General features: G+C 65.7%; 1 protein-coding gene across 12 annotated transcripts; it reads right to left on the minus strand.

The window, feature by feature from the left end:
• Positions 1 to 522: 522 nt before the first annotated feature.
• On the minus strand, positions 523 to 12,144 carry LOC116268529 (14 kDa phosphohistidine phosphatase). Of its 12 annotated transcripts, XM_031654748.1 has the most exons (31): positions 11,638 to 12,144; positions 10,708 to 11,255; positions 10,172 to 10,513; positions 8,062 to 9,671; positions 7,813 to 7,986; positions 7,601 to 7,726; positions 7,372 to 7,502; positions 7,205 to 7,289; positions 6,946 to 7,071; positions 6,605 to 6,742; positions 6,431 to 6,519; positions 6,179 to 6,352; positions 5,951 to 6,035; positions 5,671 to 5,859; positions 5,451 to 5,567; positions 5,155 to 5,286; positions 4,923 to 5,047; positions 4,729 to 4,840; positions 4,478 to 4,594; positions 4,263 to 4,397; positions 4,008 to 4,141; positions 3,720 to 3,939; positions 3,510 to 3,647; positions 3,210 to 3,328; positions 3,036 to 3,126; positions 2,771 to 2,917; positions 2,456 to 2,590; positions 2,177 to 2,304; positions 1,990 to 2,098; positions 1,214 to 1,392; positions 523 to 758 (listed from the first exon to the last, which is right to left on the minus strand). In XM_031654748.1, exons 4-31 carry the CDS (start codon positions 8,216 to 8,218, stop codon positions 717 to 719), a joined length of 3,654 nt encoding a protein of 1,217 aa, XP_031510608.1. In that variant the 5' UTR covers positions 8,219 to 9,671; positions 10,172 to 10,513; positions 10,708 to 11,255; positions 11,638 to 12,144; the 3' UTR covers positions 523 to 716. The 12 variants fall into 12 exon arrangements, with proteins under 12 accessions (XP_031510608.1, XP_031510607.1, XP_031510606.1 ...); XM_031654747.1 differs by having other exon boundaries at positions 6,179 to 6,519; XM_031654746.1 differs by having other exon boundaries at positions 3,510 to 3,939; positions 6,179 to 6,519.
• Positions 12,145 to 12,232: the final 88 nt, after the last annotated feature.

Consider the following 12,232-nt stretch of genomic DNA (forward strand, 5'->3'; position numbering starts at 1 on the left):
GGGAGCTGAGGTTAGTGACGTTGACCCTGCGTTAGGACGGGAGTCCTCTGCTTGTGCCCCAGGCCAGGTCACAGCTTCACAGGGTCACCCTCCTGCTCAGGCGCGGGAGCCAAAGGGAAGGGCTCAGCTGCAGCCTTGGGGCACCTGGTGACCTGGGCACTGTGACCCATAGTCCCTGGGGCAGCTCAGGCCTGTACCACAGAGAGTGGGCCCAGCTGAGGCACTTCTCCCCTCCGGGCCTGCCCCGTGCACCGTGTCCCCTGAGGGTCATCTCCTTTGCACGCTCTTGATACTGTGGGTCAGTTTCACTGTTGTCCTCAATAGACACAGAGCCCCTGCCCTGGCCCTTGTCCTGGTGGGTCTGTGTCCTCGTGGGAGAGGGTCCCCTTGTCTCTGGTTCCTGAGCTGCATCCAGAAGCAAGCAGGCGCCCCTAGCATGTTCTCCTATCATGTCACTTAACACTGCAGCCCCCACCCTCACTGGCTGGTGAAGTGTGGACGCACTGACTTCAGCCTGGGAGCTTGGGCTGCCCTCATGGGCCAGGGTGTTTATTCACAGAGCAACAGTCAGCACAGGGCAGGGAACGCCCAGGCCTCGGCATGTCCTGAGACCTGCAGCCTGTCCCAGCCTGTGCAGGGCAGGTGTCCGGTCCCTGGCTAGGGTCTGACCAAGTGCTGGATGTTACGTGAGGAAGCGGGGCCTTATCTGAGGTGGTCTACGGCTCGCTGGTGACAGATGCCGGGAGGGTGACACCATCCTAGGAGGAGGAAGAGGAGTGTTTTTTTTTCTTTCTTTCCCGAGATGGAGTTTCGCTCTTGTCACCCAAGATGGAGTGCAATGGCATGATCTCAGCTCACTGACTGCAACCCCTGCCTCCCGAGTAGCCGGGATTACAGGCACCTGCCACCACACCCAGCTAATTTTTTGTATTTTTAGTAGAGAAGAGGTTTCACCATGTTGGGCAGGCTGGTCTCAGACTCCTGACCTCAGGAGATCCACCTGCCTCGACCTCCCAAAGTGCTGGGATTACAGGTGTGAGCCACCCCGGAAGGAGGAGGAGCTTTGACAGTGGTGGCTGGGAGAGGGAGGGCAAGGATGGGCCTTGTGCAGGTGGGGGCTCCTCCCTGGGGGGTTGTGTCCTGCCAGTGCCTACCCTCCAGGGTCACAGCTGAGCACAGAGGCTCCTGCCCACCCATCCCCGGGGGCTCCTACCGCATTGAAAAGGATGTTGTCAAAGCCGGGGGCTGTGGCCTCTGTGTTGCTCTGGAAGGGGCAGCTCCCCCTCTTCTGTAGCCAGCGCCGTCCCCCAAGTCCCAGCAGCACCAGGAGCATGAGCAATAGGAGGGCACTGCCAACTGCAGTTGGCACAGACACGGGTGCGGCTGTGTCCCCTGTGGGCCATAGGGACACGTGAGCCCTCCAAAGCAGCCCCCAGTTCTGGTGTCCGGGTGTAGCGCCTACATCTGAGGCTGAGGGGGAGGCCTGGGGCTGCCTGGTCCCCTCAGCCTCTGCTGGCTCCTGGGGTTCACCCCTATTTCAAAGGCAGAGGGTATTTTTTTCTGCCACCACAAGGAGGGGGCCTGGCAGGCAGGCAGCTGCTGTCTGCAGACTTGGTGGGGCTCATGGCCCCAGGTGAGATCCTTTCCCTCACCAAGTGAGAGCAGTCAGTGGTTGCCCTGACCCGGCTGGCAGCTTTCCAGGATGGACCTTGCCCTGGGTGTGGGCACAGGGAGCACAGAGGCCACAGCCAGGCAGGGCAGGCCCCAGAGACTGCACCCCAGGGACAGCCCAGCTCGGGCAGTGGCCCCAGGGATGAGCGGGGCAGAGAGTGGGGAGGGCACAGGGTGTGGGCCTGGCAGCTCTCCTGTCCTGTCTGGGTGCAGCATGCTCGCAGCTCCTGGGGCCACACGCTGGTAAGCCTGGCAAGCCCTGAGCCGGGCTGGCCCCCTGGGCCCTCTTCCGTGCCTCCACTGCAGCCCAGGGCTCACCTGGGCTGGGGGCAGCCTGCTGGCAACGCTGCCCGGCCAGATATTCCACGTCATCCAGGGCAATGGGCCCCAGGGCTGGCTGGCCACCCAGAGTGGCTTCAAACACAACCTGATGGGGAAGGAAAGGAGTCTGTGTGGGCCCTGGGTGGAGGAGGAGGCAGCTCCTGGCCCGGACAGCCGGCCTCACCTGGAACTCCTTGGTGCTGGCCACCTCCACCTGGGCCTCCAGCCATTGGTGCCGCCGGTGCCCGCCTGTGCCCCACACAGCCAGCTGGCCCTGGGCACTGCGCAGCAGCACTCTCAGCTCCCCCTTGTCTGAGAGCAGGGCCAGGGCGTGTCAGGCCTGGGGTCCCGGGACTCCTGCACACCTAAGCAGGGGCGGGGTGGGAGGCCACCTCCCCACCTCTGCTGCTGGACCCCTGCTGCCCCCATTGCCCAGGCCCCCATTGGGCCCAGCCGGACTCACAGAAGTGCTCGGGAAAGCCCACGTAGTACCAGAAGCGGAGGCAGGAGGCCGGGGTGGCTGGCAGAGGCTCACTGCGCAGCCAGGCGGCCCGGCCCCCGGGGCCCAGCACGCCAGTTTCAAAGAAAGCAAAGTGGCCTGGGAACAAGAGGAGGTTGATGCCCGGCTGATGGGCAGAGCCAGCTCTCAGGGCCCTAGCAGAGGCTGGGTGGGCAGGGCCTCCTCTGGATGGGGCGTGTACTCGGTGGGCAGCAGGAGGCCAGGTGGCTGTGTGTGGCCTCTGGGTCGCCTCCCCACCTGGCTCCAGTGGGCACGTACCTGCCTTTGTGCCCAGGGTGTGGTCCACAGGGGGCTGGGGGTAACGAGAGGGGGTGGCTCCCCCGCCCCAGTCCCAGCTGTATCCGCCCAGGCTGGGCCAGGCCAGGTGGCTCCAGCCGCACAGGCCAGACTCAAAGTCACAGGAACCTGCAGGACATGGGTGGGTGAGTGGTGCTGCGGCCCAAGCCCTAGGCACCACCACCACCAAGGGAGAGGGCTAGGCAGGCGCCCCAGAGCAGGGCCGAGGCCACAGCAGGGTTCCCACCTGGCCGAGGGCAGGGCCCATCCTGGAGGAGCAGGTCATCCAGAGCCACATAGGAGTGTGCCACGCCTGCGGCCACTGCCTCAAACACCACCTGGTGGGTGCAGGGCAGGGCAGCCTCAGTGGGTCCAGGCAGCCCTCAGGGGGAGGGGGAGGGGCACCCCACCGTGCACTCACCCTCCAGGCTTGCTCAGCCTGCACGTCCACGCTGCCTAGGCGCCAGGCCAGCCCACCGTGGGCACTGAGGCTGAGCACCTGGTGCTTCCCGCCCTTCTCCAGGTGGACCCGCAGGGTGCCTGCCAGCAGGGGCGGCCCCGGTCAGCAGTGTGGGGAGAGCGCCTGCAGGCCCCGGTCTGAGCTCCCAGGCTTCCGGCCTGGCGGGCGCAAGAGGCTCCCAGTGGCCTCAGCACAAGGCTGGTGGGGACACCAGGCCAAGCTTCCCTGAGCCCACTGGGGTGGGCTCCCTAAGCCCCTCACCTGGGTTATGGAGGCTCCCGTGGTACCAGAAGGTCAGGCAAGCAGGCTGGGCGGGGGGCCTATACTCCTTGGAGGTCAGGGAGGCCGTCTGGCCCCTGGGCAGTGCATCTGGGCTGGTGTCCACCACCATGTAGTGCCCTGGAGGTGCCAGCATCAGCCTGCCAGCCCCTGGCCAGCCCCCCAATCCCTGCCCCTGCCAGGCCCCCATACCTTGGGCCGTCTCAGTGGTGTGGTCTGTTGGGGGGCCCCAGGCTGTGTGGCCCGAGGCATTGGCCTGGCGCCTCCAAAGACCCCGGCCTCCCGAGGAGAAGCCGCAGTCGGAATCCTCAAAGGAGCAGTGATGAGGGGCCCAGCAGGGGCCTGGCCGCACAGCCACGTCGTCTAGCGCCATGGTGCCGTGGTATCCGTCCCGGAGGCCCTCGAACAGCAGCTGGGGGTGGAGGGTGTCAGCTGGCGGGGGGTCCTGCCCTGTCCTCCCACCCGGGCGCCAGGCCTCACCTGGTACTGGGCACGGGAGCCAGGCTGGTGGGAAAGGGTGGCCCAGGCCTCATGCCAGCGGTTGCCCTGGGTGCCCGACCGTGACCACAGGTGTGTCTCCTCCCCTTCCCGTCTCATGGCCAGGCGCAGAGTCCCTGCAGGGAGGGAACCAGTCCATAACTGACCTCTCCCCTGTGCCTCGATGGGTGTCAGAGGGGGGCTCTGAACCTCCGGGGGCCTCCCCACAGGCCCTGCCCCACTCCCAGGTCCACTCACCAATCTGGGGTCCATGGAGGTAGTACCAGAAGCTTAGACACTCCGTGGGCGCTGCTGGCACCTGGGGCCTGGAGAGCAGGTGGGCGCTGTGGCCCCAGGCCAGGGGGTCTGTGGGGTCCAGGAGCACAAAGTGGCCTGTAGGGGGCATGGGGCTGAGCTGCAGAGATGTTCCACTCCTGTCTGAAAGCCACCCCCGGTCTGAGCGCCTGTCCTACCTTGGCCTGTGGTGTGGTCGTGGTCAGGGCCACGGCTCTCCACCCAGCGCCAGTGTGTGTCTGAGAGGTGGCCTGGGTACCAGCTGCATGTGTCCCGCTCAAAGTTACAGGAGACCTCTGGGGGTGGGGCCAGGTGGGGTCACAGACCTTTCCCCCTCCCCCTCCAGAGCCCTGAGAAGGTGGAAGCTCCTGGGTCCCTGGAGGGGTGTGGGGGGAGCACCCAGGTGGGAATGAGGATGGGCAGCAGGAACCTCTGTCTCTCTTGGTGGTCACTGTGGGGCTACAGTCCCTCAGGGTCACGTTGTCCACCCCAGCTCCCTGCTGGTCAGGGCCGTCCAAGTCCACCAAACCGACAAACTCCAGCTTCATGGGGTAGGGGGATGAGGAGGATCATTAAGTCAGGGCCCGCTCCAGTGGAACCCCCACTCTGGGCTGCCCTCCTCACCTGGAAGGGCCGGCGGTGGGCCCCTAGAAGGACCTTGTCCACCTTCCAGCCACCTGCACTGCTGCTCAGGGCCTGCCATGCCAGCTCCCGGGAGCCATTGTCTACCACAACTAGTGCCAGGAAACCTGGCCAGCGGGGTGGGGGGCGCTGTGGGTCACCCGACCCCAGATCCCTCCCACCGTGCAGGGAGCACCCAGGGGCTGGCCAGGGATCTTGTGGAGGGCAGCGGTACCTCGGGGCTGGCTCTGTAAATAGTAAGCCAAGTGGAGTTCACAGCTGGGGCCAGAAGGGCCAAGGAGGGGTGTAAGGACCCGGGCCTCAGTGCTCAGCTGCCCCCAGGCCCTCTGCAGAGACAGGAAGTGCCCTAGGGGAAGAGTAAGGTGCTCAAAGCCTCGTCCAGGGCCCCACTCTGTCCCTCAGGGATCCCCAATCCAGAGACCGTCTGTAGTGCAGAGATAGAGCAGAGACTCCTCCGAGGATGCTGCTCACACCCGGGTGGGGGCTTGAGCGTTGGGCCTTGGGCCTCACCAGCAGCAGCTGCACTGGACCCCTGGCTCTCCTGGGCTGAGAGACGCCGCCACTGCAGCCGCCCCACGCTGGTGTCCTCCCAGCCCCCGGCCTCGAGGGACTCAAAGTCTGTGGTGCCTGAAACAGCAATGGGCACTGAATGGCAGAGTCCTCAGCCCGCCCCGGCACCTACCCCCTTGGCTCCTCAGCAGGAGGTCTGCAGGAGGCTGAGCCCCTTTACCGCAGGCCTGCTCGTCCTCGCCCCCTGCGCACTGCTCCTCGAAATCACACAGCTGTTCCGGGGGCACACACAGGTCCCCACAGGCAAAATGCCCCTGCTTGCAGGAATCCTGGAACCGTGAGCTGGGCGGCAGGGGCTGGGGGGCTGGGGCCCAGGGCCCAGGAGGCAGTGGCTGCAGGGTGGACACCTCTGTGGGGGCAGAACTGGGTCAGGTGGCAGGAATGGGGAGTGCTGTGCCTCTCCAGGGCAAGGCAGGGTAGGGCAGATTCAGCAGGCTCACCCGGGACTGGTCTGCAGTGGTCAGACAGGATGAGGTCATCCAGACCCACGACGCCCCCCGGGCCTGTCTGCCCGGCCAGGAGGATCTGAGGGCAGAGGGGCTCAGGGGGTGCCCAGCCTATTTTCCCCCGGGGTCTGGTCCCTGTCCACCCGCAGCAGGTACCTTGTGGGTTCCCCTCCCCTGCCCCCAGCCTGGCTCCCCAGACCCCACCCTCTTGCTGTTCCCTACCTGGAAGGGGTGGGCGCTCTGGATGTCAACACGGTCTCGGACCCACGCAGTCCCCAGCTCCCCTCGGCGCCTCCGCAGCAGGACGGGAGCCTGGGGGGCACTGGACCCCAGAGTCTGCAGGAACAGCTGGAGGCAGCCAGCCTCAGAGCCATGTAGGTAGTGATAGAAGATCAGCTGTGGAACCAAGAGCTGGCTGGGGGCCCTGCACCTGGGCAGCCAGCACGGAGGCCCTGTGAGCCCCACCCATCTCACCGAGCAGTTGGAGGCGCCTGAGGCTTGGAATTCCGGGCTGGAGAGTATAGCAGGGGTGCCAGGCTCGGCCACAGAGACCAGGAAGGAGCCTACGGGAAAGGGCGGGAGTGGGCCACAGCCGCTGGGCTGTGGCCACGTGGACGGGGCCTGGGCCAGGTCCCCTGTGGGCCTCACCCTGTGCACTGTTCCGGCTGTGGTCACGGCGTGGCCAGGAGGGGCGCTCAGGACCACCAGCGCTGTGGTTCCAGGACCAGCCTTCCGAGCGGTTCCATGGGCCCAGGCCTGTCTCAAAGTCGGTGGCTGTGTGGTGGCCTAGGGCGGGAGGTGGGGGTGTCAGGGCCACTAGGCAGTGCTTCCTGCAACCGTATGGCCCCAGCTCCAGGGTGGCCCTGGCAACCACACCCCCAGAAGGATCATCCCAAGGATCTAAGGTGCCCCCTCCCGGATGAGTGCGAGGGCCCCCACCAAGGTGTCCAGTGTCCCTGCCTCACTCTGGGCCCCCACCCTGGCCTCACCACAGGTGAGTGGGTCCTCATCAGACAGGTCCCCGCAGTTATCTTCCCCGTCGCACAGCTGCTGGGGCTCCACACAGACCTTGTTCTGGCAGTGGTGGTGTCCCAGGGGGCAGCTGGCCTGGGGGGCTGGGTAGGGCAGAGTTAACCCTTCACCGAGGCCCCGGGAGTGGGAGAGCACTCGGGGGCAGACAGGGTCTGGGCAGGGGAGTGGGCAGGCGGGGCCCTCCCGGGGGTGGAACAGGAAGAGGCGGTGCCTTACTGGGCAGACCACAGTCCCAGAACTCTAGGTCATCTAGAGCCACAGCGCCCCCGTGGGTGGCATTTCGGGTGGCAGAGAAGGTCACCTGAAGAGAACAGGGCCTCAGGACCTAAGTCAGAGCCCAGACCCCCCCCAGGCTCCCACTCGTCCAGACCCTCCCAGCTCACTCGGAAGTCACCCCGGATGCGGCCTGTGGTCACTGCCAACTCCTGCCAGCCGAGGTCCCAGGACCCTGTGCTCTGCCACAGGGTCAGGGTCTCTGAGCCGTGGGTCACCTCCAGCCGCAGCTCAGCCACATCTGCAATGTCAGGGGTCCCAGGGCAGCTGCGGCCCTGCTTGTCCCCACCCGCCCTCCCCTTGGGCACCCCCCATGAGCCTTGGGGGTCCAGGGTGTACCTCCAGAGGCCGCATGGTACCAGAGCCTCAGCTTGCAGGAAGGGGCTGCCTCTCGCAGGGTTGGCGAGCGCAGGGCTGCGGTGGATGCCTCTTTCCCTCGGTGGGTTCCGACGGCCATGTACCAGCCTGGCCCAGGTGAGAGGTCAGGAGACAGGGCAGGGAGCAAGGAGGGTGTTGAGACAGGGGCGCGCAGAGACTCGCCCTGGCCTTACCCAGGTCGGTGCCCAGCGTGTGGTCTGAGTGAGGCCCAGGACCCTCCAGTGCGGCCCCCGCCCTGTCTCGGAGCCAGCTGTAGCCTGAGGTGCTAATGTCCCGCCAGCCGCAGGAGTCCTGCTCGAAGTCGCAGGCGAAGGGGGTGCCCAGGGCGGGTGAGGCCCCACGATAACCTGGGAGAGTGGGTGGTCAGGTGTGCGCCAGACCTGCTCACACTGGCCCTGCCCGCCCATCTGGCCTTGGCTTACCACATTGGGCCTCATCTGAGCAGTCCCTGCAGTCACACACAAAGTTGCACGCGGCCTGGCCAGGGCTCCTGCAGTGGCTGGGGACCCAGGCCCAGCCTGGGGATCTTGCTGCGGGGAGGGTGACAGCCAGGGGGCCTGGTGCAGAGTGATCAGCCATCCCAGCCTAGGACTATTCAGCCTGCCTAGGACTATTCAGCCTGCCTAGGACTATTCAGTTTTGGCACTGGACATCTTTTGTCCAGGGAAGCCTCTCAGACCAGGAGATGGGGCAGGGAGGGACCAGGACCCATCAGAGAACTCCCACCCGGCTCTGGACCAAGCAGAGCATGCTCCTGTTTCCAGCCCTGAAGAGGCTGGGGAGGAGGGCCTGGGCCTGTGTGGGGATGAGCACCCTGCCATGGGCACCCCCAGAAAGGTAGCAGGAACCCAGTGTGCCCAGCAGTGAACTGGGCACTGGGAGGGTGACCCCCAATGGGAGGCACCAATGGGTGGCCCAGGGGCTTCCACAGGCTCCGCCCAGTTCAAGGGTGGCAGACAAAGGCTGACAGAGCTGGGGGGCACCTCCTGAGCCCTCTTGTCCCAGACTGGGAGGGGAGTCTTGTCTCTTCCTTTGCTTGGCAGGCCTGAGGACCCCATGGGCTGATTCCAGGTCACCCCCATTGCAGACCGGCCAAGGCAGTGCCTGGCAAACCACCTTCCCTTTGGGGCTCAGGCGTCAGCCCTGGTGCCCATCACTGCCACACAGATGGTAGGCTCAGAAGCCAGAGCCCCTCGTCCTGCTTCAGGAGTGAGACAAACGACTTACCCAGTAACAGGACCACGGCGGGCAGCAGGTGGCTGGGCGGAGGCATGGTTGGGCCAGAGGAAGCAGGGCCAGTGCGGCCACACAGGGTGCCTGGGAAGTTCTGTGCGGTTATGAGCCTGCACTGGCCCCACGCGCTGACTCTGCTGTTAAGTGGAGGGCCCCTCGGCCTGGCCCCACCCAGTGCTGACGGTGCCAAGCATAGGCCGGGAGAGCGGCCCCAGGAGGGGGCCTCTGACCCAGGGTCAGCTCCCACCTGCTCGGCTCCCTCAGACACAAGGTCAGGCCCTTCCACCCTGCCCTGCCCTGCCTGGTGGAGGGGAGTTCCCACTGGAATGGGGAGGGACCCAGGCACCCCACTAGGACTCTGCTCGGCAGTGTGGGGTGGGCAGAGGCCGCCGTGGCCTCTCACTGTGCCTTTGGCACTAGCCTGGTGGTCAGGACTCAACCAGTCCAGTAGCTGCGGGAGTCCAGCATGTGCACCAGAGCCGGCCCCTGTGGTCGCAGCTGTGGGGCACCTGCCTCTGAAGGATCACCCCCTCATTCATTCACCCTGAGCATCCAGGTGCCATCTGGTGCCAGGCACAGGGTCCCTAGGAGCCCAGAAACTTCTGGTCCTCATGAAACAGACCCACACTTGGGGCAGGGCTCTTTGAGGCTGGGGAAGAGTGTGGCATTTGGAGCCAGGCCGTTTGTGATTTCCCACGGTGTGACCTCGGAGCTTGTGTCACTGAGCCTTGGTGTCCCGGTCTGTAAAATGTGGTCACAACAGTGCCCGTCTGGAGAGGCTGGCCGGAGGACCAGTGAGCTGACAAAGGTGGGGATGCTCTGTGTACAACCAGCCCTGGCCCCCAGGGTGCCCCTGCACCACCCCACGGAGTGCCACTGTGTCTGGGGCTTCCCAGGGCAAGGCCTGAACCCATGCCGTGCCCACAGCCCTGCCGGGTGCAGGAGGGACCTGGGAGGGGCCCCCAGAGTCAATGTGAACCTGCAGGGTAGGTGCAGCTGTGGGATCTGACCCTGGATATTGGCAGGCCCCATGGGGCTAGTCATGGAAGGAGCCTGCAGGCCAAGCCTCAGGGCAGACAGGACACTGGGGAGCCCTGGGATGGGTTCACAGGAGGGAGCACTGGTGGGTGCCCCAGGTCTTGGCCAGCCCGAGGGATCAGGCCCTGACTCCAAGATGCCCTGGAGGACAGTGACCGTGGGAAGAGCAATCAGGCCATCACCAGGGCCCCCTTATCAGACCCCAAAGGGCTGAGTGTGCACGGCCACTCCCTGGGGCCACTTCTGTGCTCCCCCACCCACCTGCTTTAGTTAGGGTCTGGAGGGCCCTGGAGGTGGTGACGCACGGTGCCAAGGACAGAGTTCAGAGACTGGGAGGCGTGGCAACACGTTTAATTCTGTGGTCAAGCTAGCCTGTCTGCAAAGCCTGGCAGATGGCACGTCACCAGGGGCTGCCGCAGAAGCAGGCAGGGCTAGCCCCAAAAGGGGTGCAGGCAAAGGCGGGGGCTCCGACATGGCTGCTGGAGGTAGCAGGCCCCAGGCTGGGAGTGCTCAGTAGCCATCGTTAGCCCAGGTAACCTCGTAGTCGGGGTACTTGGCTTTGATTTTCTCAGTTGAAATGGCGTGCTGGGCAGGACCATAGGCCTGGAGAGAGAAGACGCCTGCTGGCACCACCTGGACCCTTCGACCCCGTGCCCTGGCTCTGGGCATCCAGCCACCAGCCACACCAGAAGCGAGTGTGGGAAAGGGACAGACAGTGCCTGGGGGTGCCAAACCCACCATCCCGACCGCCCTTGGGGGCTCCCCTGGGGAGAGGCGACCTCCACAGGCAAGCAAACCTTGAGGGTGGATCCTGGGGCTTGAGGCACCCAGAGGGACGCACGTGGCTCTCATCTGCTGGTGGTTTTTGTGAAGAGCACGGGCGGGGACTCTGAACTCCACCCAGGTACTGCCTGCCTCTGGGGGCCCAGGGCGCAAAGTGCTGGAGGACAGCTAGAGCCCAGCAAGGCCTCCCGGGGCAGGGAGAGGGAACGGCAGGCCATGTCTGGGGGTCTCCCTCCCGCCCCTCAGGTCTGGCATGTGCTCCATGGGGGAACGCAGGAACACAACTGGCCCTGGAAGGAGGGCTCTGCCGCCCACCCTGGGAGAACCCCGGGAAGCCTGCGTGCTCATCTGGGGCCACGGGTCAGGGCAGCAGACTCAGGTGGGCCTCGAAGCTGGAACCGGGGCCTCCAGCAGGGCGGGACGGGGCTGCGGCTCACCATGGAGTAGCCGTACACGTGAATCTTCTTGTCCTGGCTCTGGTGGGAGATGCGCCCGCCGCCCAGACACTCACAGTCACAGCCCTGCTTCTGCATGTCGCCCGACACTTTGTCGTAGATGTCCGCTGGGATGGGAGGGCGACCTCAGGACGTGCCCTGGCCGCCCTTGGAGGCCGCGGGAGGAACTCCCGGCCGAAGGGGTCTAAAATCCCAGCTCTGAACAGCCTCTTCCCCAGAGGAGACGAAGCCCCTTGAGGCTGGGACAGGGATGAATGAGAGGAGGGTGGAACCGGGGCGAGCTCGGGGACTGGGAGACTGTCGTGAGGCGGGGGGTGTCAGGCCGGGTCACGCCTTTCCCGCCCAGGACCTGAGTCTGGCTCAAACCTAGCAGGGGCAGGGCTGGGAGCAGAACGCAGTCGGCGGCCCGCAGCACCCACCCCGGCCCGCCAAGCCCCGCCCCCGCCTCGCCAGCCCCGCCCCTCGCACGCAGGCAGGCCCCGCCCTCACCATGGTACTCGGCCCACTTGTAGCCGCGCACGATCTCCTTGCTCTCCGCAGCCGGAGCGCCGGAGCGCGGAGCCGAGTGGACTCGGATCAGCACATACTTGAAGACGCCGTCGGAGTCGATGTCCACATCAGGAATGTGAGCGAGGTCCGCCGCCGCCATGTTCTTCGTCCCGGAGGCCCCTCCTCCCACCCGACCCGGGGTCCGCTTGTACTGCGGAAGGCGGGCTCTGGGAAAGCGGCGACCAATCCCGTCGGGGAATGCTGCCCAAGACCCAGCGTCTCAGCCAATTGTACCGCCGACCGAGGCACGCGCTAACCAATCGCAATCCAGTTCCTTGCCGCCTTGCGGCCCTGTCAGCCCCACTAGCCCCACTTAAAGGAAACGTGGAACCGGGAATGGGGGTTGATTAAATCCAGCCAACGGAAAAGTTCCTCTCCAGCGGGGTCCGGTGGCACCCCTGGAGCGGGGCAGTTAGGCCCCTGCGAAGCTGGGGCAAGGAGGGAGGCCTGAGGACGTCCCAGCCCTGGATCTCCCGTCCCGCACGCAGTCCGGGAAGACCACCCTCCCCGTGGCTCCCCACCGCCCGAGGGTCCC

This window comes from Papio anubis, chromosome 13 (assembly GCF_008728515.1).
Source record: "Papio anubis isolate 15944 chromosome 13, Panubis1.0, whole genome shotgun sequence".
Lineage (NCBI taxonomy): Eukaryota > Metazoa > Chordata > Mammalia > Primates > Cercopithecidae > Papio > Papio anubis.

What these genes read in the sequence shown, in the direction of transcription:
- LOC116268529 (XM_031654739.1), bottom strand. Translation starts at nt 8,218, where the DNA reads ATGGCTGATCACTCTGCACCAGGCCCCCTGGCTGTCACCCTCCCCGCA. An exon ending in CTGGGACTGTGGTCTGCCCA is followed by an intron (nt 7,072 to 7,204) that starts GTAAGGCACCGC and finishes TGCCCTACCCAG; the next exon opens with CCCCCCAGGCCAGCTGCCCC. An exon ending in CCACTGCAGACCAGTCCCGG is followed by an intron (nt 5,860 to 5,950) that starts GTGAGCCTGCTG and finishes CTGCCCCCACAG; the next exon opens with AGGTGTCCACCCTGCAGCCA.